This window comes from Mustela nigripes, chromosome 18 (genome assembly GCF_022355385.1).
Source record: "Mustela nigripes isolate SB6536 chromosome 18, MUSNIG.SB6536, whole genome shotgun sequence".
NCBI classification, from domain to species: Eukaryota; Metazoa; Chordata; class Mammalia; order Carnivora; family Mustelidae; genus Mustela; species Mustela nigripes.
Window position 1 is genome coordinate 7,278,771 of NC_081574.1, and position 26,409 is coordinate 7,305,179.

A 26,409-nucleotide genomic window follows, 5' to 3' on the forward strand; every position below is an offset into this window, starting at 1 on the left:
TCTGGGATCATGACCTGAGCCAAAGGCAGTCGCTTAACCAACTGAGCCACCCAGGCACCCAGATACTGGAGTTAGTAAAAACAAAACAAAACTCAGCTACCATAACAGGAATAATAAGGAACTTCCTTAAAAATGGTAAAAGTTATTAACAATACCAAATAAACAAAAGCCTTCAAAAAACATTATACTTAATGCAGAATGTTGAAAGCTTTCCCTCTGCATTGAAAAATAAAAAATGGACACTAATTATCACCACTCCATGGAATATTACACTGAAGGTTTTAATCCATTGAATAACTGAGGAAGAAGAAATAAATAATGGTATGAAACTTGGAAAGGAAGAAACAAACTGGCGTTATTCATAGATAATATGATTTTCTATCTTAAAAAAAAACCGTAGAACCTACAGATTCTTATTAGAATTAATGAGAGCTTGGCAGGTTTGCTGGGTATTAAATTAATATATGAAAATTAACTATATTTCTCTATGCCTACAACATAGAGATAGAAAATGAAATGATTTAACCAGATAGTTTTTACAGTAGCCTAAAACAATTTAACACCTAGGAATGAATTCAACAAAAATGTATAAGACCTCCTCAAAAGATAGTAATAAAATCTTACTGAGAGATATTAAACAAAACCTTTATAAATGGGAAAATATATCATGTTTATTCATTGGAAGGCAAGCACTGCAAAGATGTGAATTTTCCCTTTAATAAATGATTGATAGGTTAAATGAACTACAACAGAAAACCCAACAGGTATTTTGTGAACCATAGAAGTGGCTTCTAAAATTTGGAATTTCAAATTACTAAGCACAGCCAAAGCCACTGAGAAAATAGAACGAAGTGGGAAGGGTTGCTCTACTGAGTATCAAGATACTTGAAAGCTACTGAAACCAACATAGTGTGGTTTAGGTCTGGAGAGATGTACCCAGTAAGAAAGCCCATAAACAGACCTTGGTATGAACAGACACTATTCTTAGGCAGAGAGCTTACCATAGTGACTATGATTTATACAATGTATGACCGACTTTCCATTAAATGGGGTGAATATAATTGGCTACCCACTTAGGAAAAAATGGGCTTACACCATTCAAAAACTCAATTGCAAGTCGATAGTTTGAAAGGAAAGCTTTAAGAAGAGAATGCAGAAAAACACTTTGATTATGTTGAAATACAGCAGGAATTTTCAAAATAAATGACACAAAAAGTATTAACCAAAATAGAAAAGATTTATACATTTGACTGTCTTTTTTTATAAAGATTGATTTATTTATTTGAGGGAGAGAGCGAGTGAGCATGTGTGTGGGGGAGTAGGGGAGGAAGAAGGAGAGAAGCCTCAAGTAGATTCCACCCTGAGCACGGAGCCAGATGCAAGGTTCAATCCCATGACCCCAGATGAGAGTAAGAGTCCAATGCTTAATCAGTTGTGCTATCCAGGCACCGCTAAATTTGACTACTTTTAAATAAAGTAAACAAACAAAAACAAACAAAAAAACAAAACCCATGAAAAGTGAAAAGCCAAGCCACAAAGGATATTTGGAAGTAATATTCTTTTTTCAGTCTCCATTTAATTGTAGACTATATAGGTAACTTCTAAAATCAATGAAAAATAGGGCAGAAAACCCATTAGAAGGGAAGGCAAAATATTTGGAAGGCACCTCACAAAATTGGAAGGTATAGATGGCCAATAAACATGAAAATAGCATTATTAGGGAAGTGAAAATGAAACCACAAGGTATCTCCACATGCCCACCAGATTAGCAAAAATTAAGAATACTGACAACACCCCATATTAGCGATAATGGGAAGCACCATGAATTCTCATACACTGTGGATCTCACTATAGATAAAATCATATTGGAAAATAGAGTAACACCAACTAAAAAAAAACAAAGATACACATGCTGTATGACCTGGCAGTTCCACTTCTGGAGCTGGACTAATTTACTTGTACTAGGTGTTTCTATCAGTGTGATTCATAATTACCCCAAATTTGGAATTTACAGCACTGAACATGAATGAACTCCAGGTACACGTGGATAAATCTTTCTATCACGTTGTTCACTGAGAAAAGGAAATCAGGAAAGAATATTGAGAGAATGGGTCAATTGACATAAAGTTTAAAAGCAGGCTAAACCAAAGGGTCAACTACCTGAGGTATAGTCAGGGGGAGGAAACCTATACAGGCAAGAAAAAGATAACTGTAAAAGGAATCACCCTCTCTCTGGAGACAGGGAGAGGCTGTTATGGATGGAAAGAGTGCACAGTGGAGAGTAAGAGAGAATACTCCACAGAGCACTTCTCGGGGAGGAAAGTTACCAACCATGTGCCTCCAGTGACCTTGGGTGACCCCTGGTGTGAATATATGGAAATGTGTCTCCAGGACTGCAGGGGCTGTCCTGAAATCATTGTCATTACCTGTTATTTGGTGACTCAAGCCAGTTCTGAGCAGTACAGTTGAGTTACAGTCTCCACGTTCTGCCATAGAGCAGGTGAGGTCATGGGTGGGATAAATTCACGAAAGGAACTCAGGTTCTGTGCTAAAAGCATCTCTGGTCAAAAAGGATCCACCAATAGTTAAAATAACATGGAAGAATCATGGTGCTTCAGAGCGAAGAGTGGACTTAGATGCCATCTGCTTCAGTGATTTACGTATGGTTGCAGAGAGCCCTGGGAGTTCAGCCGAGCTGCCTTGGAGTATGCCAGCTAGCGTGGGGCTCTGCCTTCAAACAGAGTGGTTGCCACTCTTATCAGCCTCACAAATTGAGCTTCCAGATCATTCAAAAAAAAGTCAACAGCTTAAAAAAAAATAAAAGGTTCAGAACCCACTGATCTTGTCTAACATCTTCATTTTGCAGATAAAGAAACTGAAGTTGCTAGAGGGTGGGTGGCATCCCCAGAGTCACCCGGAGTGTTACCAGCAAAGCAAGACTGGAACAAGATTGTCAGTTCCTGACCTGTTCGGTTTCCAATGTACCCTATTGCTACTTAACACCACCGGCAGACAAATCTAAACCAGTGAACATAAAATAAGGAAGGCAAGGGACACCTGGGTGGCTCAGTTGGCTGGGTTTCCAACTCTTCATTTTGGCTCTGGTTGTGATCTTGGGGTCATGGGATCGAGCCCCGCATGGGGCTCCATGCTCACTGTGGAGTCTGCTTGAGATTCTTTCTCCCTCTGCTCCTCCCCACTCCCCACCCCACCCCATTCTCTAAGTAAATAAAATCTTAAAAAAAAAATAAGGAAGGCAAAAAACAGATTTTAACAACTTATAGTACCTACGTCATAAGCTTTTTTGTTAGGGTGAAATGAGTTTATGATCATACATGTTTAGAATGGTCCCTGGCGCACAGCTAAGAACTAGGTAGGTGTTCGGTATCTTATTCTCATAAAACGACACTTTCCACCTCCTGCCTTCTCTTCACCCACTTGGTTGTGGTGTTCTATCTCTACCAGCTGCCTGCTTGAAATTTAAACGAGGTCCACAAATCCCTACAAGGGATGAAATCAGCAACCTGTGTTCTCTGGTCTGAGCACAACAGCTGCCGGGAAGAAGATCTGATACACGATGCTACAACAAGGGCTTAGTGTAAGAACAATTTTACACATACCTCCTCTCTTCCCCATAGTTCTAGCCACAAATAGTTGTGTCCCTGGGAACCATATGCTCATGGAAGGTTGAGGCCCTGGCGGCAGCTAAGGTGTTTTCTGTTGATCCTGCACAGAAGGGTGTACTGACCTTTGTTTCTGCCACATTGAAGGTACTCACAGAATTGGGTCTCAGAGCAGAAAAGAGAGGAAGTCTGGAGACCTGGGTGCGCTGGCTTCTGCTGCAGCTTGGCAAGCCACGGTGGCGCCACATACATACGCCGTTGTGGGCCCACTCCGGGGTCCTGGGGGCAGGCTATCCTTGCACAACTGTCGCCAAACAGGAGTCCTACCCCCTGCTGTGGGTGGCTACTACTCTCTCTTGCCTGTGTGTTACCTTAACTACAGAAGATTCTGGACATGGACACAAACCAAATTCCCCTCTGTGATCCTTTCGCCACCTGTGTATGAAGAAGCCAGTTGTGTGCATAGGCAAAAGCAAGATTTTTTTTTTTTTAAAGATTTACATTTTATTTGGAAGAGAGAATAGGTATAGATGGAGAGTAAAAGGGAGAAGCAGACCCCCCTCTGAACAGAGAGCCCAGTGGAGGGCTTGATTCCAAGACCTTGAGATCGTGACCTGAGCTGAAGGCAGATATATATATATAATACTATATATAATGTAAATTTTAAATATAAAAAAATATATATTTTTTTTATTTTTTAAATCATGATTTTGCCAGGGCACCTGGGTGGCTCACCCGGTGTGTGTGTGTGTGTGTGTGTGTGTGTGTGTGTGTGTGTGAATATATATATATATATATATAAATCATTCCTACCACTTTGCTATCTAAAACAGATACTAAAGATTTTGGGGCACAGGCTCTAAGGGTGAAGAGCTGAAGTTCAGAGGTATTGTTTACAGCAGGTAGTGATTCTGAGTTTTCTATCAGCCAAACCCCTTCTTGTAACAGCTTCTAGCACTTGACGATTTTCTGACTTGCTTTAGAGGAAGAAGAGCAGTCTCCTCTCAGAGTTCTCATATATGGGATGTGGGGTGTGTTCTGTATGCTGTATACACTTTGAAGGGCCATGATGGCATTCAGCTTAAGGTGAACAAAGAACGAACATTTAGTGATATTTGAAGTTTGGCTCAGAAAGTCTGACATTTTAAGAATAAAAATGTATTCACTTAAAATGAGAAATCAAAAAGCAGACAAGTAGCATCCCTCACCAAAAGGCAAAACCTTTGAGTTTATATGAGCTGAATAAGATACTGGAAAATATTAACAGCCATTAACGGATTCCAGTCAACAAGAGGTATGATGGGTTTGTTTTATTTGAGGAAGCGGGGTCATGCCAGTCCATGAGGTTAAAAGGAATCAGGGAAAAGGGACAAAAAGTCTGATTAAAAAGGTGGAGCGGAGGGCATTAATATAGATTTGACTTCTGGGCAGTATTGATTTTCTGTCTTCATTTTCCTTTGAGAATTAACTCCCTGAGCCTCTCCATGAATGTTCACTCTGTCTATGTGTGGGTCCACACTGCTGGGCGAGGCATGAGAAGGAGAGGAGAAGTGCTGTGTTGAAAGTGGTGATAAAATCCCTGGGCTTAAGTTTGAATCCCTTTCTTTTCCCTTTTTCCCTCCTTCCTTTGTTTCTAACCTCCTTGATTATTTGGTAGGTCTCTGTGCTAGGTGAGCTCTGAGGATGAGGCAAAGCCCTGTGTTCACGCATGCGTGGGGCACCGGGAGGTGGGGGTTGTGGGTGTGGTGGGGAGGGGGCGTAGCGGGGGCTGGGAGCAGCCCAGAAAATGCAAAGGGATTCTGTGTCTGACTGGGATTATTGCAAAGTCCGCGAAAGATGGACTGCAGCCTGAAAAAGAGCTGGCCCTGGAAGAAGGACACTGCTAGCTTCATAATGTGAACTAAAAAAACACATCCCACAAATGGTCAGGTTGAGTGATGTCAGAAGCAACGCCAGAATACCTGGACTCCTGTTTCGACTTTCCTCTGAGGAGATCGGTAACCTTGAGCAAGTTCTGCTACATTTGAAATTGTTTCCTTCTTTGTAAAAGAAGCATTAATACCTTTGACTTTGTAGGGAACAATTATGAGGATGAAAAGGGATAGGATGTATGGAAAGACTTTGTGAATTACACGAGAAATATGACATACTGCCCTCAGAAAGTGTGAGGTGGGTCTTGCAGTGTCATAGCTAGGGATAGAAGAGGTCAAGAGACATGCTAAGCACCCCTATTAAGTCCAATTATAGGGAATTTGGAAAACAAATTCACTTTTTCCTTTTCTCATCTTCTCCTCCTACAGTATTAACCACATAATATTTACTAGGAAATCATCTCAATTTCATAAAATGTAAGATATGAAAATTTTATATTTAGAAATAGTTTATTTCCCAAGGGACTCTTTTTTTTTTTTTTAACATATAATGTATTATTTGCATCAGGGGTACAGTCTGTGAATCATCAGTCTTACACAATTCACAGCGCTCACCACAATACATACCTTCCCCAATGTCCATCCCCCAACCACCCCTATCTCTCCCTTCCCCCACCCCCAGCAACCCCAAAGGGACTCTTTTACATGACACATTTACATGGGATGACAAAAATAAAAATCCAGTAATTTCCTAAAACTGTCCTGCACACAACTTTTAAGCACAGCTCTGCTTGTACTCCGGTATAGTACATTTGATGGGGGTTTTACCAAGTTTTAAACATAGCTTTAAAAGCACCAAGGATGAAGCCATTGGGAACAATAACGTTTCTGCTGGAATATTAAAATTCTGATATTACAACATGGAACTGATTCCTATCATCTAAAACAAATGGCCAGTATTGCATCAGCTTCATTGTTCCTCAGTGGCCCAAGGCAGACCAGGCTAGCTTGAGCTACCTCAGGAAAATGTGGGAGTTGCTGTGTTACTCCCCAGTTAGTGAAGTCGTGGTTAGACTCTCCATTGTGAGAAAGTGCTTTGTCCGTTATCATATTCCTACTTTGGACCTTGCAGCTAACAGCCTGAGTATTCCCATGGCTTGGATCGTCACCTTGTTCCCTAGTTGTAACATACCTAACATGGAAGCTCTTGGGGGGATATTTTGCCAACTTGTGCACAGGGCCCCAGACCATTTAAAATGGTCTGAGGTTATTCAGTGAGCCTATGAAATAATCCTGCATTTTTATTTCCAGATCAAATCTGCTTTTTTTTTTTTTAAGGCTTATTTTTCTCCTTTCTCAAGAAAAAAAATTTTTTTTCATAAGATAGGTCCAGTGAAAAATTATGTTTTGCTTGCTTCCTGGAGAGACCAGCTGGCGGAGAGAAACAGAGAAAATAAAGGAAAAAAGCCAACTCCCTGCCTCGTGCTGACTCAGGCCTTCACTGCTCCTGTTGTTAGGACTGGGTTTTGTCTTCCCTTTTCAGCTGCCAGGGATGAAGAGGAGAGAAAATAAAAGGGCAAGAAGGCTTGGCAGAGGAAGTTAATATCCGGTGCTTTGGTATTTTGGAGATGAAGCGGTGTCAGCTCTTTGTAAGGTACTCACTGCGGAAGAGTGAAGAGAAATTTGCTCCTGTATTAGTAACGTGCCATTACGCTGTCATGGTAATGCCTTTCCGGAAAAAACTGGTAATACTACAGTATAACCTGACTAGGTATTTGGCCCTGGAAAACATTCCCTTCCGAAGGATTTCTGTCCGAAGTGTTCTTTGACAGAATAAGATGGTAGAAGAAATACCTGCAAGTAATTTTAAAACTGTCAGCTCTGAACTTGCCTTTAGGTCCTGGCCACACACCAGGCCAGTCCTCTGCCTTGCTCTGCTCCAGTTCTATGTGATAGCTCAGAAACACTCAACCTTTCAGAACTTCACTTGGTTACTCTTAAATAAACACATAAAGAGCGCCAAACACTTAAGTTCTGAAACCTCCCCAAATCTCTAACGTGATGCGGGGAAGAAAACTTAGTTGCTTAGTGAAAATGTCCTAGCATCATCCTGTGCTGACAGCAGCTCTAGCAAACACAGTGTATGATAATTCCACAGTCCTTTTTTATCCATGTTTCTCTGAGTACTCAATCGTAGGCAGTTTAGTACTGTTTGTGAAGAAATTTAAAGCATAATATAAAGAGCTCACTTTTATGGAGTAACGGTATTCCAAGGCACTGTGACAAATGGTAATTTGTCTATCAAATTGACTTGACAAAAGTAATTAAAATCTATCTCCTAGAAACTTTGTAATAGCCCTCTGAAATAAATATCGTTATCTCCATTTTAATAATGAAGAAACTGAGGGCTGCAGACTTCAGACAATTTTCCTAGGATCTCACAGCTGGAAGGTGCTAGAAACATGACAGAATAATTTATGCATGCCTAAATCACTGGCATCTGCAACGTGACTTGAAACTCTATTTTCCCCTAGATTAAGGTATTTTATTCATTCCGTAAGTATTTGCTGAGTTCCTCCAATTTCCAAGGCATTATTTTTCTTCGTGCCATTGGCAGCTATTTCAAGGTCCCAGTGACTTTTTGCTTAGTAAATTATAATTTCCTTCTCCAGAATCATTCTGGAGAAGGAAATTATAATTTACTAAGCAAAAAGTAGTTTCCCCCTGCAAACTGGTTACAATTCGGTCTCCAAGTATTTGGCAAGAATCCTTTTTGCCTCTTGAGCCTTATGTTAATTACAAACTTATTTTTCCCTTTATTCTAGTTAAATCCTTTGTATTTCAAACACCTTATTTTTTTTTAATAAATAAAATATTTGTTATAATGCTATAGAACCAGGTTTGTGGTCAAATTTGTATGCTACTTAAAATTAACCTTTAGGGGCACCTGGGTGGCTCAGTGGGTTAAAGCCTCTGCCTTTGGCTCAGGTCATGATCCCAGGGTCCTGGGATTGAGCCCCGCATCAGGCTCTCTGCTCGGCAAGGAGCCTGCTTCCTCCTCTCTCTGACTGCCTCTCTGCCTACTTGTTATCTCTGTCTGTCAAATAAATAAATAAAAATCTTTTTTAAAAATTAGCCTTTAAATAGTTATCAAAATATCATTGAATCAAGCTTTCATAAATAAAATTCTTTTTAAAACTATTACGACCTCCAGAGGGCCCTAAAGTTTGAGTTTATTTAAGCAGATTCCCCTTGCACTTTTGGAAGGTCATGCCAATTAGGTGCTCAAGTATTGTTCCAGGACTTAATATCACTGTGTAGGAGGTAGTCCCTCCAATCCAAATCACTCTTGTTCTGTTGCTTTCTTGGACTAATGGTGCGTAGCCATAAAACTTGGCAGCTAAACTAGATTTTACTAGATGAGCAGCTTCGTCATAACTACAGGGAATGGAGAGAGCGATGTTTACATTTTTGTTTCGCTTCCTTTCTTTTACTTCTTGGAGAGTCACTGTGAAGAAATAGCCATTCCTTCCCAGACTCAATAGATCTGTGATTCTGTGCATTTCAGCTCTGAAGAAACTAACACTTTCTCTTTTTCCTATTTACCCATTCTGGGTGGTGGCTCGAGAGGGAAAGAAGACACAAGGCTTCCAAATTCAGAAATTCATTTGGTGCATCAGTTCACACTAAACCTTACCTATTCCTTGTGCTTGATGGACTATAGGAATCATCATTTCTCTAGTGAATGAGGTCGTTTGGAAAACAGAAGGAGCTCATAAATCTCCTCAGTGGTTAATCAAAGATGTGTTTGGTACTTCAGAGGGCTTCTGTCCCCCAGAGTCACAGCCTACCCAACTCCATCAGCTCCTGAGGAGCTCTGCAGCATTATGAGGGCGAAGAGCCGATTTCAACAGACAGGCCTTAAAGTTCATTGTATCACGGTCTGTTTCCATTTAAATCAAGCCACACACTTGATGACTGAGAGGAGCCAGTGTTTCTATTTAAGAACGTGAATGGCCTTTTGGTTTTATGTTCCAGTTTGCTTGTCCCCTGTCCATAGTTTACGGCACTAAGCCTTCTGGAAAGAGTGTATGTATTTCTGAATGTTTCTATTTTGCTCATTAGGTGATGGTGGCATGGAAATTTTAGTTGCCCTCATGGAGACAGAATGGCCTCGTGCCATAGTCTCGCACATTCCTGATGGGCCCAAAATGCTTACTGTTGTTCCCATCCCTAGTAGAGAATGTTGAAAGGCTGTTCCTGTTGTGACTCATTTTATAAGGTGGTTGGTTCTGTAAAGATGCACGTAACTTGCATCATATTTTCAACACACTGAGAGCATTTGTGTTTAAACACCATTTCATCCTTTTCTTTAAAGAAAAATTTCTCGGAAAGTCCAACTTCTAGAACTTCACCACAGTAAAGCTATCCTGTTTAGAAAAGAGGAAGGGGCCCACGGGAACCTTGTCTCTGCATGCCACCCTAGCCTCTCAATCCCACGGGCTTTTCTAGAAAACTCCTAAATCTACTTAGAAGGCAGATTTTTAAAAACCCATGCCACAGTAACCAATGTAGAATTAGAAGACTAAGAAATGAAATTATAAGGAAAAAATCATTCTAATATATGGTCTCCCCCAATTTAATTTCCCAGAGTGGACTTGTTTAATCACAGGCCACTTGGAAATGCTAACAATTTAACAATTTATGTGGCTCTCCTTCCCTGATCTGATATCCTTTGGGCATTTGGAGTCTAAAGAGCCAATGGTCTCCTTTGTAGTACCGCTGAGAGAAGCCTGGAAAGAAGGAATGATTTGTTCTTCCTGCAGCTGGTAGAGAAGAAATGCCAAAAGATCTGCAGAGTCCTTACGCAAACTATTCTTTCATTTTTTTTCTTTTCCTTCTTTGTTCCTTTCTTTCTTCTTCCTCTTCTTCCTTTTTTTTTTTTTTTTTTTTTTTTTTTTTTTTTTAAGGATTTGAGGGTGGTTTCAAAGCAAGAGGTGTTCGAAATACTCCACCGCTTTCCGTGACATGGTTCGTCTGTTACTGGGGACACACTTGACTCTCTTCTGCTCCGGTTGGGAAATGAGCCGAGCGGGCTGAGATCACTGCAGCAGTCCACACAATGCCATCGAGGCACTCTGAGGACTTGAGCTGTTGAGCCCACGTCGAGGGGGTGTTTTGTCTTCTCTGAGATGCAGCTCATGAAATATGCATACTTCACGTGTCCTGACCTATTACCTCATCACACCAGAGAGTCTGCAAAACACCCCCATGGTAGTTATTTCCAGCATTACGTAGTGGTTCCTTTTGTGTAGCCTGAATCTAGTGAAGGCAGCAGAAAGCTCTTAATAGAACAATTTCCTTTTGGATGTGTGATTGAGAAGATGTGTATTTATTTTTCACGTTGGCACCGACAATCCAGCTATCCTTATCTAATATTTATACATCAGTCTGCTCCCCGACGATCCAAGCTTGTTCAGTTCGACATTCTAAACTTCCTCTTTGCCCTTATATTCAGTTTGCTTTCACCCCTGCTTGTACATAACGATAACTTCTGCCTCAGAAATTTTATCTCAAGCCCCACCTTCTTGATGAAGCTCCAGATACTCTCAATGGCCTTCTTTAGAAAACAGTCATTACAGAACTTAACTGTTTTCATTTAGCACCATATGAATTTCTGCTTTCTTGCTGTTTGGCTGTTTCACATGGGCACAGTTCGGCCCCACTTAAGCACACTTGCTTTGGCTCAAAAGGGGAGTCATGTAGTACCTGTGATAATATACAGATCTCTCCATATGTAAACCCACACATACACACACATATGCATTCACCGGTCTACATGTAGCACATAACATTGAACCAGGAATGGAATAGGTGTCCAAGTACTGAGCTGAATTAAATTCAGAATTGTATCAGTTACATCAATTAATGCGAAAACCCTTATTTCAATAAATTACCATTGTCTAAAAGATACAGGAAATTGAAAAGCAGAAGGTCCAGACTTAAGTTTCCACTCTTTATCTATTCTTATTATCTTAAAACTATAGAATTGATTATACCAGTGCCTCCTAGCAATATATGCAAAATCTGTTTTTGAAATTTTTTCCCAAAATACCTGTTATCCTACAAATACCATAGTGGATAAGTAATTAATATGCTTTATTTTTTTCCTAAAAATACATTCTTTTAAAATAAAACTCTGAGCTTTTACATAAAGACTTAGGCAGAAGAAATGTGAGTCAGAAATAATAATAATAGAGATGAAAAAGAGAATGGGACAGTGAAAGTGGAGAATTGGGAAGGTTTTGAGCATTATGAAGAAGGAGACATGCACGATTACAGGAGAGAATATGCATATTGCCAGTAAAATTTATTTTTCACGACATGTCCTGGGCAGATCTATTCTTATCCCTATACTCTCACCTCTGTGCTCACAGCATCTTCTCTAGCCTTGTAAAATGGCACTTTGCATGTTTTTAAACTACTCAGTTATCTGTCTCCCACTAGATGATATACACCTTTAGGAAAAGGATTATGGTTCGTTTGTGTATTTTTTCCTTAAGGCCCAGCATAGAGCCTGTGACATATAATACACACAAGTCAATAGTTTAAGTAATAAAGGAGCAAATAATGGAATGACATAAGGAAAGGAGAGAGAGACAAAAGGCATGAGAAGACTATTCCCAGGAAAACTGACCCCTCACAAGTTATCAGTATGCCAAGTTCTTTAATTCTAAAAAGTCATTCATTTCTCCAAATATAGAGGAAGAGGAAAGATATTAATGTTAGAAATATGACAGTCTTCTGTGAACTTGGAACTTTGTTCCCACATTCCGTCTTTAATTCACAGGATTATAATGGTCTCTTCCCAAAAAAGTGCTCTGACATTTCCAGAAAAATAGAGCTTGGGCAAAATGAAAATAGCTTAAATTTTTTTTTTTTTGTAACATTTTCCATTATAATGTCCTGCCTTTTGTCATAGAAGAACAGTCCTATTGGCTCAAGTTATTCTTAGAGAGAGATCCACCTAAGTATGGAAAATGTGTCCAAAGCTCTCACATTGTCAAGGTATTTTTATACCTTTATATAATGAACACTGTGAAAGAAGTCATCCTACAGATTTGCCTCTTGGAGTTTTTCACTGCTGAGATTCTGAGACACGTTCCTAACATAGCTAACCCCAACACAGTCAACACCAGGCATCAAAAACTACATGGCTCCTCGGGTACAGGCAAACATGATCACTGCCGCTGTGGTTGACATCTGATGCAAAGCTAAATTCCTAAAGCTGTTTTCAAACCGGAGATGGGCTTTTTTGATGGAGAAAACCATGAATGACATTATATAAAATTCTAACTGCTTTTCCTATCCAGTTTACCCTATTCTCCAAAATGGCCAGCACATTGGCCATTGAGCTTGTGGTAGCAGGTTTACACTGTAGCCTATTTTCAAATGTCAACAAGAGACACGTCAAAAAACAAAACAAAACAAAAACATGCTTAATGGTAACCCCCAAACCAAATTTATGAAATCACAAAGACAGAGTCTCTCAGATGATTGCACATGCATTCTGTAATTCTATATAAAGTCCCAACTGTGAAAGGAGTACCTGAAGAGTTCTGGATGTCACAAGGACTGTGACATTATGAGAGACATTGTGACATGTCTCTCACAGAGAGACATTACTTTGATGAATTTTCCACAGTGTCAAATCTGGTCTGTGGTCTTGGAGACTCAGAAACCCGATCTGTCAGCAAAGCTGGAGCAAATTCACACGTCAGAGGTGGACTTACAACTCGGAGAACACAGAACACTACCGAAGAGTGATAACAAGATGTAAATACATTAATTTACAAGAAGCTTAAATGTCACACGGACTCCCCCGCTCCTGGGGGCCAGCCAGCTCGTTTCCTTTCTGGGGACAGGGCCACAGGAAGTGCCAAATCCTAAACACAAGGTTAGTTGGTGATGAAAAAATGGAACAAAAGGAAGACAGAAATAAGTCAAATGTGAGACTAGAATGCAGATCCTAGTTTTATTACCTTCCGAGTTACCCCGATGTTTCACACTGGGGGAAGGCAAGTCTGAAGACTCACGGAGCAGCGAAGGGTCCAGCCCCCTCTGTGGCCTGGGTGGACGCTGAGGGCTCACCTGCGCCTGCATGGCTGATCAGTCCCTCTGCTGATAGACCTATTTTTCTTCTTGGTTTGTCCACATCTAACTCTGGGAGACAAGAAGTTCCCCTAAAGTAACATCTGCTCTCTGCCAATGCCATTTAAAGGTATCATCAGATTCATCCTTTCTTCTTTTCATTTTGTTTTTTAAGATTTTATTTATTTGAAAGAGAGAGCACGAGCAGGGGTGTAGAGGCAGAGGAGAAACAGGCTCCCCTCTGAGCAGAGACCCAGACGTGGGCCTCAGTCCCAGGACCCCAGGATCACAACATGACTCAAAGGCAGGTGCTTAACCAACTGAGCCACCCAGGTGCCCAGGACAACATTATTACTCTTAACAGAAGGGCATTAGTAGTTCGTGACTTCGTCTCAGCTCTTAGAATGATTTCATAAAATCTATGTAACCCCCCGCCCCAGATCTCTATCATCTGTCTATACTGTTTGATACCACAGCTGAAGACTGTGGTATCTTTTCAGCTCCTGTTAGCCTCCCTGTTAGTCTCAAAGTATAGTTCTAGCTTTAAAAATAGACTAGTGCTCTGATATTTTAAAGATTGTAAGCAGGATGTTTAACAGCAAGGACTACAGGAAGCAGGTACAGAGAAAAGTCGTGATAAATTGTGTGATGGCAGAGTTGATAAAAGTCTTCCGTTTCAAACACGAAGAGGCAGATTTGTAAGTTTTACTGGCCTTTCAAGAAGATCAAGCAGGAAATAATCTTAAACTACTTTAGTCGCCATTTAACTTCCAGCAGCCTTGGGTAACCACACCTTGGTCTCAAGTCTGACTAGAAAGTACTTGGAGAAAAAAACAAAAAACCCTTCCCTGTGTTGCTCCAGTAGGATGAGCTCATTTGCAATAGCATCTAGTAAGAGAGGGTTTCTTTTACTTCATACCAAAGTACTATGACATGGGGAGGACATCCAGAATGTTGTCAACAGTGTCCTCTCTGGTTTGAGAGACATGAAAATACACACATCGTCTCCTATATCATGGAATTTGGCAACTCCTCGTCAGAAATGTTGGGGAACAATCTGGCTAAGTCTTAAAAGTAGGAATGAGAAGCCTAATTCAAAGTGGAATGAAGGTGATAATCTTTCCTAGGAAGGAGGAAATTGCTAGGTTAAACAAAGATAATTAAGCCTGATTGGTTAATTATACAAATACAAACAAAATAAAAATAGTTTCGTTGTAGTATATAAAAGGAAGAGCTATGTCAAAATGAAAAAATTAATAATTTCTTAGGCAAAGAAGAATTAACTCTTAGAGGTAGGAGATCAAGAATGAGTTTGTAAAAAAACACAAAACAAAACAAAACAAAAATCGGTTTGTTAGGTACCTGATTGTTCTCCTAATATTACAATAAAATTGGAGCCAAATTATGCTTGCATTGAATAAAAATTATATAGTCTATTTAATCTATAGATTAATACAAGATGTGAGAAAAAAATTTTATTAAATTGATATAATACTAACACAACACAAAAAAATTTTTAAGAACCTATGTTCCCAATTTATATTTCTAGGAAAAGTGTTTTTCCATTAGTAAGTGTTGATTTTTTTCTTTTCTTTTTGGGACATCCTAGAGTTCTAATATATCTTAACAAACATAGACTCATGAAGCTAAATGGGAACATGGGAGCCATTTCATATATTCCTATGGCTTCCAGTGAAAGTGCTCTGAGATCAGATTCAACAGAGGACAATTGTCTTCTGTTACTTATGAATATGTACAAAAAGGAGCTTCTGCAGCTTTCTCAAATATGCTTGCCATAGGGTGCCTGGGTGGCTCAGTTGGTTAAGTGTCTGCCTTCAGCTCAGGTCATGATCATGGGGTCCTAGGATTGAGTCCCATGTCAGGCTTCCTGCTCTGCAGGGAATCTGCTTCTTTGGCCCTTTCACTGGTTCTCTCAATCTCCCTCTCTCAAATAAATAAAATCTTAAAAAGTAAATAAATAAAATGCTTGCCACTCCACAAAACATGTAGATTTTTAGCAAATATTTCATGTTTTTATGTATGGCAGTTCTCATAATAGGTAGACAAGAAATTTGACTATGAAATAATGAATAAATCTCATCACCTTATGATCAATTTCAAATTATATCTAGAAATATTGGGGGGTTTTTTGTTTGTTTTACAATCTAGTTTCTTGTGTTTGCTGTTTCTGAAACAAAATATTCTACTTACAACTATAGTGTGTGCCACGTTTGAATAGTGACGGCCATTCTAAAGCAGGGTGTGAAGTAAAGGATTACATATTGCCTGTTTCCTGGAGACCCTTTCTTGAGAGTTTCATACTGGCATTTAGATTTTCCTCGCTTTGAATGAGTACGTAAATTCCTCACTTTGCATAAGAACTCTCTTCCTCCAGGGGCAAAAAATGGACTTACAATCCACCTCACATACCAAAAAAGATTTTCTACCTTCATTCAGCTTTCCAAAAAAGATTTTCTGCCTTCATTCAGCTTTGCATGTACCTTAACCTAGATTCTAAAATGAATTATTCCACAAACCAAAAAGGCAGAAGAATAGATTCTAACAAGGCAAGCTTTCCAGTCTAAATGCTCTTTTAAAAAAATTATGTTCTCTAATTCCGTGATAGTATATTTTGACTCTGAAATTTGAAGTTACTTTAGAGGCATTTGGGCTCATACTCGTTTGCTGATGTTCAAACCAGCAATGAATCCAAAGGCTGTAAGAAATTAAAGCGTCACCTTAAAGGTCACTGTAACAGTTGTTTTTATTGTACAGAATACCAGTCCAATAGAATATGAATGATTTTATAACCTTTAAAGTCTGTGGTTAACATGACTGTTTCTCATTTGGTCTCATACTTCAATTTCTTCTAAGAAACATGGATTGATGTCCCTGGCTGCCCACATCAAGTGTGTTCATTGATGTTCCTATTGTATTATAGTCGACTTTTTACAAGTTGAGCAAAGCAATGACAATTCCATCCAGGAGAACTCATGACATAAATCTCAGTATTCGACACGCTGTGTTTTATTTTTTAATCCTGGCCAAATAAAAGGTGTGAAAAACAAGTACAACCTTCAGATATTCTCATTAATAATAATTGCTTTAAAGATGACGAAAGAGCCAGTTTGAGAATCATAAAAGTCTGGGTCCATGTTAAAGGACAGCTGAAGTGCCGTCAGTAATGGAAGCCTCTAAAATTATAGCTTGGCCAATACAATGTTAAAAGTTTTAAAATACTTTTCTCCATGGGAGGTTTCCACTACTCTATTTTGCAATGATACCTTGGATTTCATTAACCCAGACCTTTACCCAGCAAGATGACTTTCTTTTTTATGAAGCCGTGAAATTTACAAATGTTTTTCTAAGGGAACGTTCGGGGCATATTCACTTGGAAGCAGCCCGTAGAGAAAACATGCGATGTTTTCGTGGGCTGTGGCTGGAGCAGTAGTCAGATGCCACGTGAAGCAAGAGAGCATTACCATAAACATACCTTGTCCTTGGGTTACTCCATAAAATTCAGCTGCTATCCTGGCTGCTTCCTTGCGGTTGCCTTTCACGATGTAGAAGTGACTGAGGATGGCAAGGCTGATTTTCACAAAAAGCTTGAAACAGAAGAGTGAAAGGATCGTGAAGTAGACATTAGATAACTGTTGAGCAAACGGCCGGCTTTCTTCTAACACCGACATTGCTGCACCAGAGCGTGCGGGTCTCTCCGCTCTGAGCCAAGTCTCAAATGTGCCTGGCTCTCCTTTGGGAGGCTCCTGAACAGCTGGTCCTGAGGGAGGAAAATGTCAGCTGGTCATGATGCCCTGAGCTCAGAATATTTATACCGTCCATAAAAGTTCTCCGCAGACTGCCATTGGTCTGACGATGTTCCCTGGAAGCAGCTGCAACACGTGCTCGGCTGCCAAGGCTCCTGACTTTCCATTCTCAATAGAAAATGACACCCCCCCCCCGCCCCGCCTCTCTGCTCCGAATTTCAAGACCCAGATATTGAGAGTCATAAACAAATGATTTCCTCTCTCGGCTTCTAATTATCACAAATACTTTGAAGACTGTCTATGGGGTTCCAGTTGTTAATGTCAATGATTTTCATAACGTTGGGTAAAATTCAGTCCATCACTTCAAGCCTTTAAAGTGGCCTATTTGTAGACCATGAGCTAAATCATCAAATAGTCCATGACTGGATAATCTTAATGACTAACTCATCAATTAGCGAATTACGTTGCTCTTACTGTTATCAGGGCAAAAAAATTTTTCTTCTAAATGGATAGCTGGGACAGCCACAGAATAATAATTTTAGACTGTTCATTCCTCTTGTGAACACTTTTTAAGCACTCACCAGGTGTCAGATATTTTGCCGGGTGATGGTGAGACAAAGAATGTGGTGTCCCTGCCACAAGGAACCAGAGTTGAGAGCGGGAAACAGATACCAGATACATCCAGGTGAGGACAGGGTACCATGGGAGCACAGAGAGGAAGGGCTTGATCCTCACTGGAAGGAGTCAGAAAAGACATCCAGGAAGAGGTGGCATATTCAGAGAATTCTCAGATAAGCAGGAATGTTTTATATAATCTGTCCCAAACCAAGCAAAACAAGATACTTTTTAGGCCCAAAACCTTTAACCCTAATTTGGTTTAATTTGTGAATGAATGTGTTTATAAGGACATCTTTAGGCAAGTTATAGATTTTTTATTTTTTATTTAAATTCAATTAATCAACATAGAATACATCATTATTTTCAGATGTAGTGTTCAATAATTCATCAGTTGCATATAACACCCAGTGCTCATTACATTAAGTGCCCTCCTTAATGCCCATCACCCAGTTACCCCATCCCCCCACACACCCCCCCACGCACCCCCACAGCAACCCTCAGTCTGTTTCCTATAGTAAGAGTCTGTTCTGATTTTTCTCCACTCTGATGACTTCCCGTTCAGTTTTCCCTCCCTTCCCCTATGATCCTCTGCTGTTTCTTATATTCCACATATGGGTGAAATCATATGATAATTGTCTTTCTCTGATTGACCTATTTCACTCAGCATGATACCCTCTAGTTCCATCCATGTTGATGTAAGTAGTGAGTATTAATCTTTCCTGATGGCTGAGTATGTATATACCACGTCTTCTTTATCCATTTATCTGTCAGTGGACATCTCAGCTCTTTCCATAGTTTGGCTGTTGTGGACATTGGGGTGCACATACTCCTTCAGATCACTACATTTGTATCTTTTGTATCCCAGTAGTGTAATTGCTGGTTTGCCCGGTAGCTGTATTTTTAACATCTTAGGAACCTCCCTACTGTTTTCCAGAGTGGCTGTACCAGCTTAGGCAAGCTATATTTTTAAGAGAGAAATAAAGCAAATTGTTAAGAAGAATAAATTATAAAGACAATATTTTGGCACTTAAGCCAAAATCAAATGCCAAGACAAAAAATGGCATATTATACAGGGAGTTTATTCATACGGTTTTATGACCAGGTTTGGGGTCTGTTGTGTATGGCTTCCCAATCCTTCTGACAAGCTCCAAAATAATATTAACCTAGACTTCGGAAAGTAGAGGTGGCTCAATATGATAAAAGAGCACATCGATGTTGGGACATACCGGTATATCCGCCCTGGTATATGTTTTTTATGCTGTTCGTCTTAGCTGAGTGGAGCGATTTACGTGAAACATTCCTAAGACAGAGGGGACATTGATGTAAAAGAAATGTGTTCAATGAAGCAGGTTTTTTCCTTCCCCAGTGAGTCAGTGGCTCCCGGAAAAATAAATGAGGTCAATATATTAGAAAGAAACTGCCGAGCTCTCTATGAAAATGGCCAGTGGGATGGTTTTCACAGTCAGAACTAGACCTTGTGAGTGGCCAGTACTCGGACTGGGCATGTACACTCCGGGAATCCATGACAGTGAACCTTGAGGTACAGAAGGGAAAGGAACGAGCCGTTCCTCTCTCTCCCCAGTAGTGAGACTGTGTCCGTGAAGTACTGACAGGACAGTCCCCTTGCAGTTAGTCTTCCCTCTGGCACCGGCGCTCAGGCCGGAGCCCCCACTGGCGCGGCCCGACCTCCAACAGCTGCGCCATCACAATGCTCTGAGTCACTGGCCTGACTTCCACGTCAGCGCTTTAGAATCAGAAGTAAAACCCGCCCGAGCGTGCGGCTAGGGTTTCACTCCTTCCTCTTTACCAGTAAGTGCTTTTATAAATAATTCCCTCCACATCAGCTAATCAGGGCCTGGATACTTTCAGGTTGAGGAATACATTTATTTCCATAAGGCTGCGATCACTGGGGCCCAGTTTAAAGTCCTGTGGTTTTACCAGGAGAAAATCACCCCTGCCCAATATTTGGCTTTGATGTCAACATGCCAGGTTTTATTTGTAGGAGTTCCTTGATTTCTACCTCTGTTTTCTGTGTTGGTAGATCTCCTCCCTTGGCAATGTTCACCATCTCCAGTCACAGTGAAAATTAAGGCTAAATAAAATAACTCAAAGTAAGTGAAATTATCGAATAGAAACTAGATGTATTTTTCACATTACAGACCCTTGTAAATAATACCAGAAGTAACTTGAGTAATATTTAAAAGACACATGAAAAGTATTGTGAGCCTATTTTCCCCGGCATTAGCATTTTCTTAAAAAATAAAATATCGGTGAGTAACTTAAGTGATTTATTGAGATGGTGTGGTAGGTAGCCAGTCCATCCTAACTGTTTTAATCTTGTGAGTTTCAGTCAATCAACGAATCAGCTCAAAATTGAGCTCAACGATTGTGCTTCTAGAGACCTTAAAAACACAGGAAGAAGTGATTTATTGAGAGTCCAGTTATGCTACATGTTTTATGTTCATCTCATTTACTCTTATTCCCTCTCAGCATGACTATTATTATTTACGTTTTAAAGATGAAGAATGTTGGCTTTAGAGGGCTTTGGTGACCTGAACACATTCCTTATGAGGAACAGCACTGTTTGGACATAGATCAGACTCCAGATAAATCCATGCACAAGTCATCACTCGTATTTTCTGTTTTGAAGCCTTTCCAGTCTGAATGAGCAAATGCGATTTATGCAAACAGACACGGAGACCAAGCCACACAGCTTCACACAGACAGTGAAGCTGTATTTTCTCAGGAGCCCGAATTAGTACCTGAACTGCTGGGGCAGGGTGCTGGGGCAGGGTGCGCGTGTTCTGATGATTAAAGGAGGCAGGATCACGTGTGAGCTCAACACGGGAATAAAGGAAAACAGGAGTGGGTCATGACTGAGCCAATACTTGGGGATTATTCGCAGCACGGAGTCGGCGGCAGGCTCCCATAAAAACACCAGGGAAGGAGCACAGAGCGGTGCTGAGGAGGAGCGTAGTGGAGAGTGAGTCCGTCAGAAATCCTGAGTGTTCCAAACAGGGTCAAATGACTGAGTAGGAATGAAAAAGATGAGGATTGGAGAAAGGATATTAGGTCGAGCCAGAATGGGTCACGGGGACTTTCAACTCTGATTTTAATACGTTGATGGGCTAGGAACGGGGATGTCAGTGTTGAGGTATAATCCTTAAAGCAACTTCCAAAGGGAAAAATGCTCCTTAGCTTCCTCTTGTCGTCACCTTTCTCGGTTCTGGTTCTATTCCTCTCTACCACCCAGGTGTCTGAGGAGAGACCTCTCCATGGCCAGTCCCTGGAGCCCCCAGCCTGTCTCCCATCCAGTCTCTTGCTCCACCCCATTTAGCATCCAGGGAATCACACACACACACACACACACACACACACACACACACACACACATATTTTTTGGCGTGTTTCAGAGACTTACTTTCATGTCATGCAGAAGTTGAGCATGATAATGACTTTCACATGTGGCCAGATTACCCTTTATTTTTTTTAAAAGATTTTATTTATTTATTTGACAGAGAGAGAGAGGGATTACAAGTAGACAGAGAGGCAGGCAGAGAGAGAGGGGAAAGCAGGCTCCATGCCGAGCAGAGAGCCCAACACGGGGCTCTATCCCAGGACCCTGAGAGCATGACCCGAGCTGAAGGCAGAGGCTCAACCAACTGAGCCACCCAGGTGCCCCCGAATCACCCTTTAAAGTCTCATAGTACAATCTCATTTCCAGAGATTATGGGACTAATCACTGCTGAATTAGCTCCAGGACTGATGCAAGTTATTAGACTGAAAATGCCAATGGGACATAAAAAGAAAAAGCCTCTTTCTAGTGCTTTCCAGTTGATAAACTTTAGCATAAATATTTTTACATAAAGTACAGACATCTCATTGAAGATCATTTTCTTAAAAAGAAAAATTCTGTTCCCTTATTTTTGGGTAGAAAGCTGAAGGCTCTAATGGACTTTTTTATTCCTAAGATTCCAAAAAACAACTACAGGGATAATTTCAAATAGCACATTTGCTAATGGTCAGTGTAATGGCAGGCATCTTCCTAGCCTTGGACCAGGGATTTTGAAGAGGATTTGTACACCATAAATGCAAACTGAAAAAAGCCCTTTGTTCATAAATCTGATGGCTGATAAAAATGTAAGGAGAGGGGCGCCTGGGTGGCTCAATGGGTTAAAGCCTCTGCCTTCGGCCCCGGTCACGATCCCAGGGTCCTGGGATCAAGCCCCGCATCGGGCTCTCTGCTCAGCGGCGAGCCTGCTTCCCTTTCTCTCTCTGTCTGCCTCTCTGCCTACTTGTGATTTCTCTGTCAAATAAATAAATAAAATCTTAAAAATAAAATGTAAGGGGAAAATTATGCAAGTCGCTATTGGTGGCATAATAGCTCACTGCTGTGCTTAAAACACCATCAAAAATAGCACCTTTTCTCATTTTGTGAAATCTCGTGAAAATGGGACAAAAGCCTTTTGATGTTTAGAATACACTGGAGTCTTACAGGTTCAGAATACATAGGAACTTGAAATCAACACAGAAATGTTTACACTTTATGTTGAAATCCTTAAGGGGAAGTGGTAACTGAATTTAGCTTTATCCCCAATCAGTAGATTCTGTGGATTCTATTTAATTGGTTTACCTTCACTTACTGAAAGCCATACTGGGGAAAATAGATGCTTCACTAAGGCCACCCAGAGCACACTGGTGTAACTTCTTACAGAGACCTTGACATTGCCATATAATGTTTCTGTCATCGGTAGCTACTGTATTCACAGCAGCACTATCAGTACTGATGACTCTGGCTCCTACTGATATCTTTAATTATCGATGAAGGATAAGTTCTCATAGACCTCATAGTCATCATAATAATGATTATCCTGTTAGTTGGGAATAGTTTGGTTGAGATCTATTATATTCTGTTTGATTGTACTATGAGGAAGTAAATGCTTGCTTTCAGTATAGCCACACTTCCAGTATAACAGAACAAAAGAGTAATTTCTGCTCGTTTATGGTAATCCACAAAAAACCCCTATGTTATTCATCAGGTTATCATTGACTTAGATTTCACTGGGACCTTCGGGGGAGATCAGAACAGCCTCTATCCTGAAGCCTGAGTCATTTACATGTTGTATATGCGGCCACCTCTCCCCAGAGGCTGCCTGAGGTGAAACAAATCGTCCTGTACGTGTGGCCCACGGAAACTTCGCCTAAAGCTGGTGTCTCTACATATGGAAAGTTTGAAAAGGAGATGTTATCTTCAAATTAATATACACTTATTGGTACCTACTATGTGCCAAGCTTTTTTTTTTTTTTTTTTTTTTTTGTAAACCTGGCATTTCTTTAGAGGATCAGTCCTCTAAACAACTAGGAAAAAACAACTGACCAAACTAAGCCAGGGAAAGGTATTTCGGGGACTTCCGGAATTTGGGGAGAGATGCGCTAAGCCAGCAAGAGAAGTCAAGCTAGCAAGATCTAAGCCTTAAGCTGTCCTGTCAGGAAGGAAATGGCCTGTGTAGGAATTAAACCAGTGCAAAGGAGAGCAGAGTCAAGATTTGGACAGGTAGCATCGTGGCACCTTCATTTGAATATAGAGCTGGGTCCAGGTACATCAGAACTCGCTGAATCTGACAATAATACGGAATAATAAATCGGTTGTCATGAATTAAACCAATAAACATTGAGGGTTTTCTCACTTTTAGAGAAAAAGTCCTAATACATTTTTGTTTTCTGGAGTCACTATAAAGGTTGATGAGAGGGGCGCCTGAGGGGCTCAGTCGGCTAAGCGTGAGACTCTTGGTGAGTTTGGGCTCAGGTCACGATCTCTAGGTCATGCGATGGAACCCTGGATCTGGCTCCCTGCTCAGTGGGGAGTCTGCTTTTCTCTCTCTCTCTCAAATACATAAATCTGAAAAAAAAAAAAAACAAAACCCAATAATGAGGTGTAGGTATTATTATCCCTTTTGTGCAACAAATAAAGACACAGAAACTTAAGCTAGGTAATTTGTACAAGATGATCACTCTTGAAGTGTAAGTGCTGGGATCCCCACACTAATTCTTCTTGATGCAGTCAAGAAGTCATGTCATTGTTCACTGGTTACAGCTGAAATGTTCCTGGGCTCGCTGTCTTCCACTCTGTCGCACCCTCTGGTTTACAGCACACGTTCCTGCCATGTTGGGGTTATAAATCATCTTTGGCTACATACTTGTGTATTTTTCACTGAGTTAAAGCTAATGGACCCTACCCACATCTTTGACATTAAGATAGTGTTCTAACCATCTCATTTTAACAAAGTACCTGTTTTCAAGACTGGTTAAAAAGAAGCCTTTCCATGTGGCATCCTTCTGAAGGTCCAAAGGGTAGGGGCATGTTAGAAATGAAATGAGGCACCAGTGCTGTTTCAGTCACTTCCAGGATGTCAATTTCATCAGCTTTTTAATATACATACTTGTAGAAATTAATAATTATCATTTCTTCAAAGATGTAAAACATATCAGTTTCCCTGGGATGTGGTCAGTTGGCTAATACAGCTGGAGTCTGTGAAAGTTCTGTTTAGGGTCCTGAGATTACAGTTTCTTTGAGAACATAGGTACTGTTATATGATCTCTTTTCAAATCTGTTTTTTTTTGCCTTCAGTTATGAGTCCCATTATAAAAGCATCTGCTTCACATGTTGTGGGGTTTAAATGCAATAATGCATAACACTTTGTGCTGCATGAAAAGAGCTACAAATATTATCTGTATCATCATAATTTCTATTATTTTGTTATTTAAGTTATATAAATTAGAATTCATTGCATCACAGGCACTAAAATGTTGTGTACTTGTTTAAACATCCAACTTCCAGTAGTTCTATACTCTCAGCCAACAATTGTTGTGTCCTCATGCAAAAGAAATCTATCAAACTCCCATCGGTGTGAGAAAATGTGCCCATTTCCACTACCGGTATTCATAACCAATGTTAGATACAAAATAAATGATACCGTTTTGTTTCAAGATATGAAGGACAACTATGACTTCCTAGGAAATTGATTCATCACAAATGTTTTGTAATTTTTTTTTTTTAAGGATTTAGTTATTTGACAGATAGAGATCACAAGTAGGCAGAGAGGCAGGCAGAAAGAGAGGGGGAAGCAGGCAGAAAGATGCAGGGCTCGATCCCAGGTCCCTGAGACCATGACCTGAGCTGATGGCAGAGGCTTAACCCACTGAGCCACCCAGGTGCCCCTTGTAATTCTTTATGTATTTTCCCAGGTCCATGACAAAGACACTCCGGAGTTTTGGATACATGGGAGGGGTGGGGAGGGAGAAGCAGGTATTGGAGTCTTAGAAATAAAGCTGATCTAGTATTGGAATCCATGGTTCCTGGGTTAAGAAACTAAAGTACTGAAAAGGTAAAAATCTTCCCTGAAGAGGTAATGGATGGCAATGATAATAAGAAGGGTAATAATGGCAAAATATATTTTGTCATATATTCCTATCACCCTAAACTGGCCCGTGAACCAACTAAAGTTGTACAAGAAGGGGAGCAGAGACAGTGGGAGCCGTATGGCCATCCGAGAGCCTGGACGTGTGGTCTGATGGGCATCTCCCAGCATAAACTGGGTAAGGCAGTGAGGAGCGCTGGGCGACGTTTTTAGAAGACCCAGTTGCTGTATTTATGAGCTATCAAATTTGGGCAAGATTCTTAACCCTCTGAGCCTGGTCTCTTACCTGTAAAGCAGGGTCATAGATCTATAACAGACTTGTAAAGGTATATGAAAATTTTAATTTCCTTTTAAAGGCGACACCTCAACTTATGAGCCTCTGATTTCATGGCCCTTTCTAAAGTAATAAACGAGCTCGCCCTCCAGTAACAACTAAGCTACAGTTAGTTCACCACTGCTAAATGTCAGCAATGTCCTTCCCTGCTTTGCAAGTCAGGAAAGGGCTCCTTCGTTCAACGTCCACCTCATGGGCACACACAGTGCACCAGGCTCTGCCGGGCGCCGGGATACGATGCTAAACGAAAGAGATGAGGTCCTTGTTCTCACACGCTAAAGCCACCCTCAGCTGACTCAGTCTGGGCTTGGAACAGATGAAACACCCAGCTTTTAACAATAGATTTTCTCGAAATTATGCAAGTTCTTTTACTCTTTTCTTTGTCAGTGCCCAGAATGTAAAATCATCGAAAAGTCAAGAGAACCCTTCATTCAACCACCAACCTCAGTGATGAAGTTTAGAATGTAAGTGAGGTTCGGTGGGGTGAGGTCCGGAGCCCATGACCAAGAAGGAATTCTTGAGACATCTTTGGTGCAAAATGGTGGTTTATTAAAGCACAGGGACAGGACGGGTGGGCGGAAAGAGCTGCTGCACTGGGGTTGTGAGGAGTGGCTGATTCTATACTATGGG

General features: G+C 40.6%; 1 protein-coding gene across 1 annotated transcript in view; it reads right to left on the reverse strand.

Annotated features, from left to right (window-relative positions):
• Window positions 1-17,484, reverse strand: part of ASB5 (ankyrin repeat and SOCS box containing 5) — a 49,613-nt gene extending 32,129 nt beyond the window's left edge. The window contains exon 1 of the mRNA XM_059384097.1: window positions 17,139-17,484. Within this exon, the coding sequence (XP_059240080.1) occupies window positions 17,139-17,334 (196 nt within the window). The 5' untranslated portion in view covers window positions 17,335-17,484. The remainder of the gene's footprint in view (window positions 1-17,138) is intronic.
• Window positions 17,485-26,409: the final 8,925 nt, after the last annotated feature.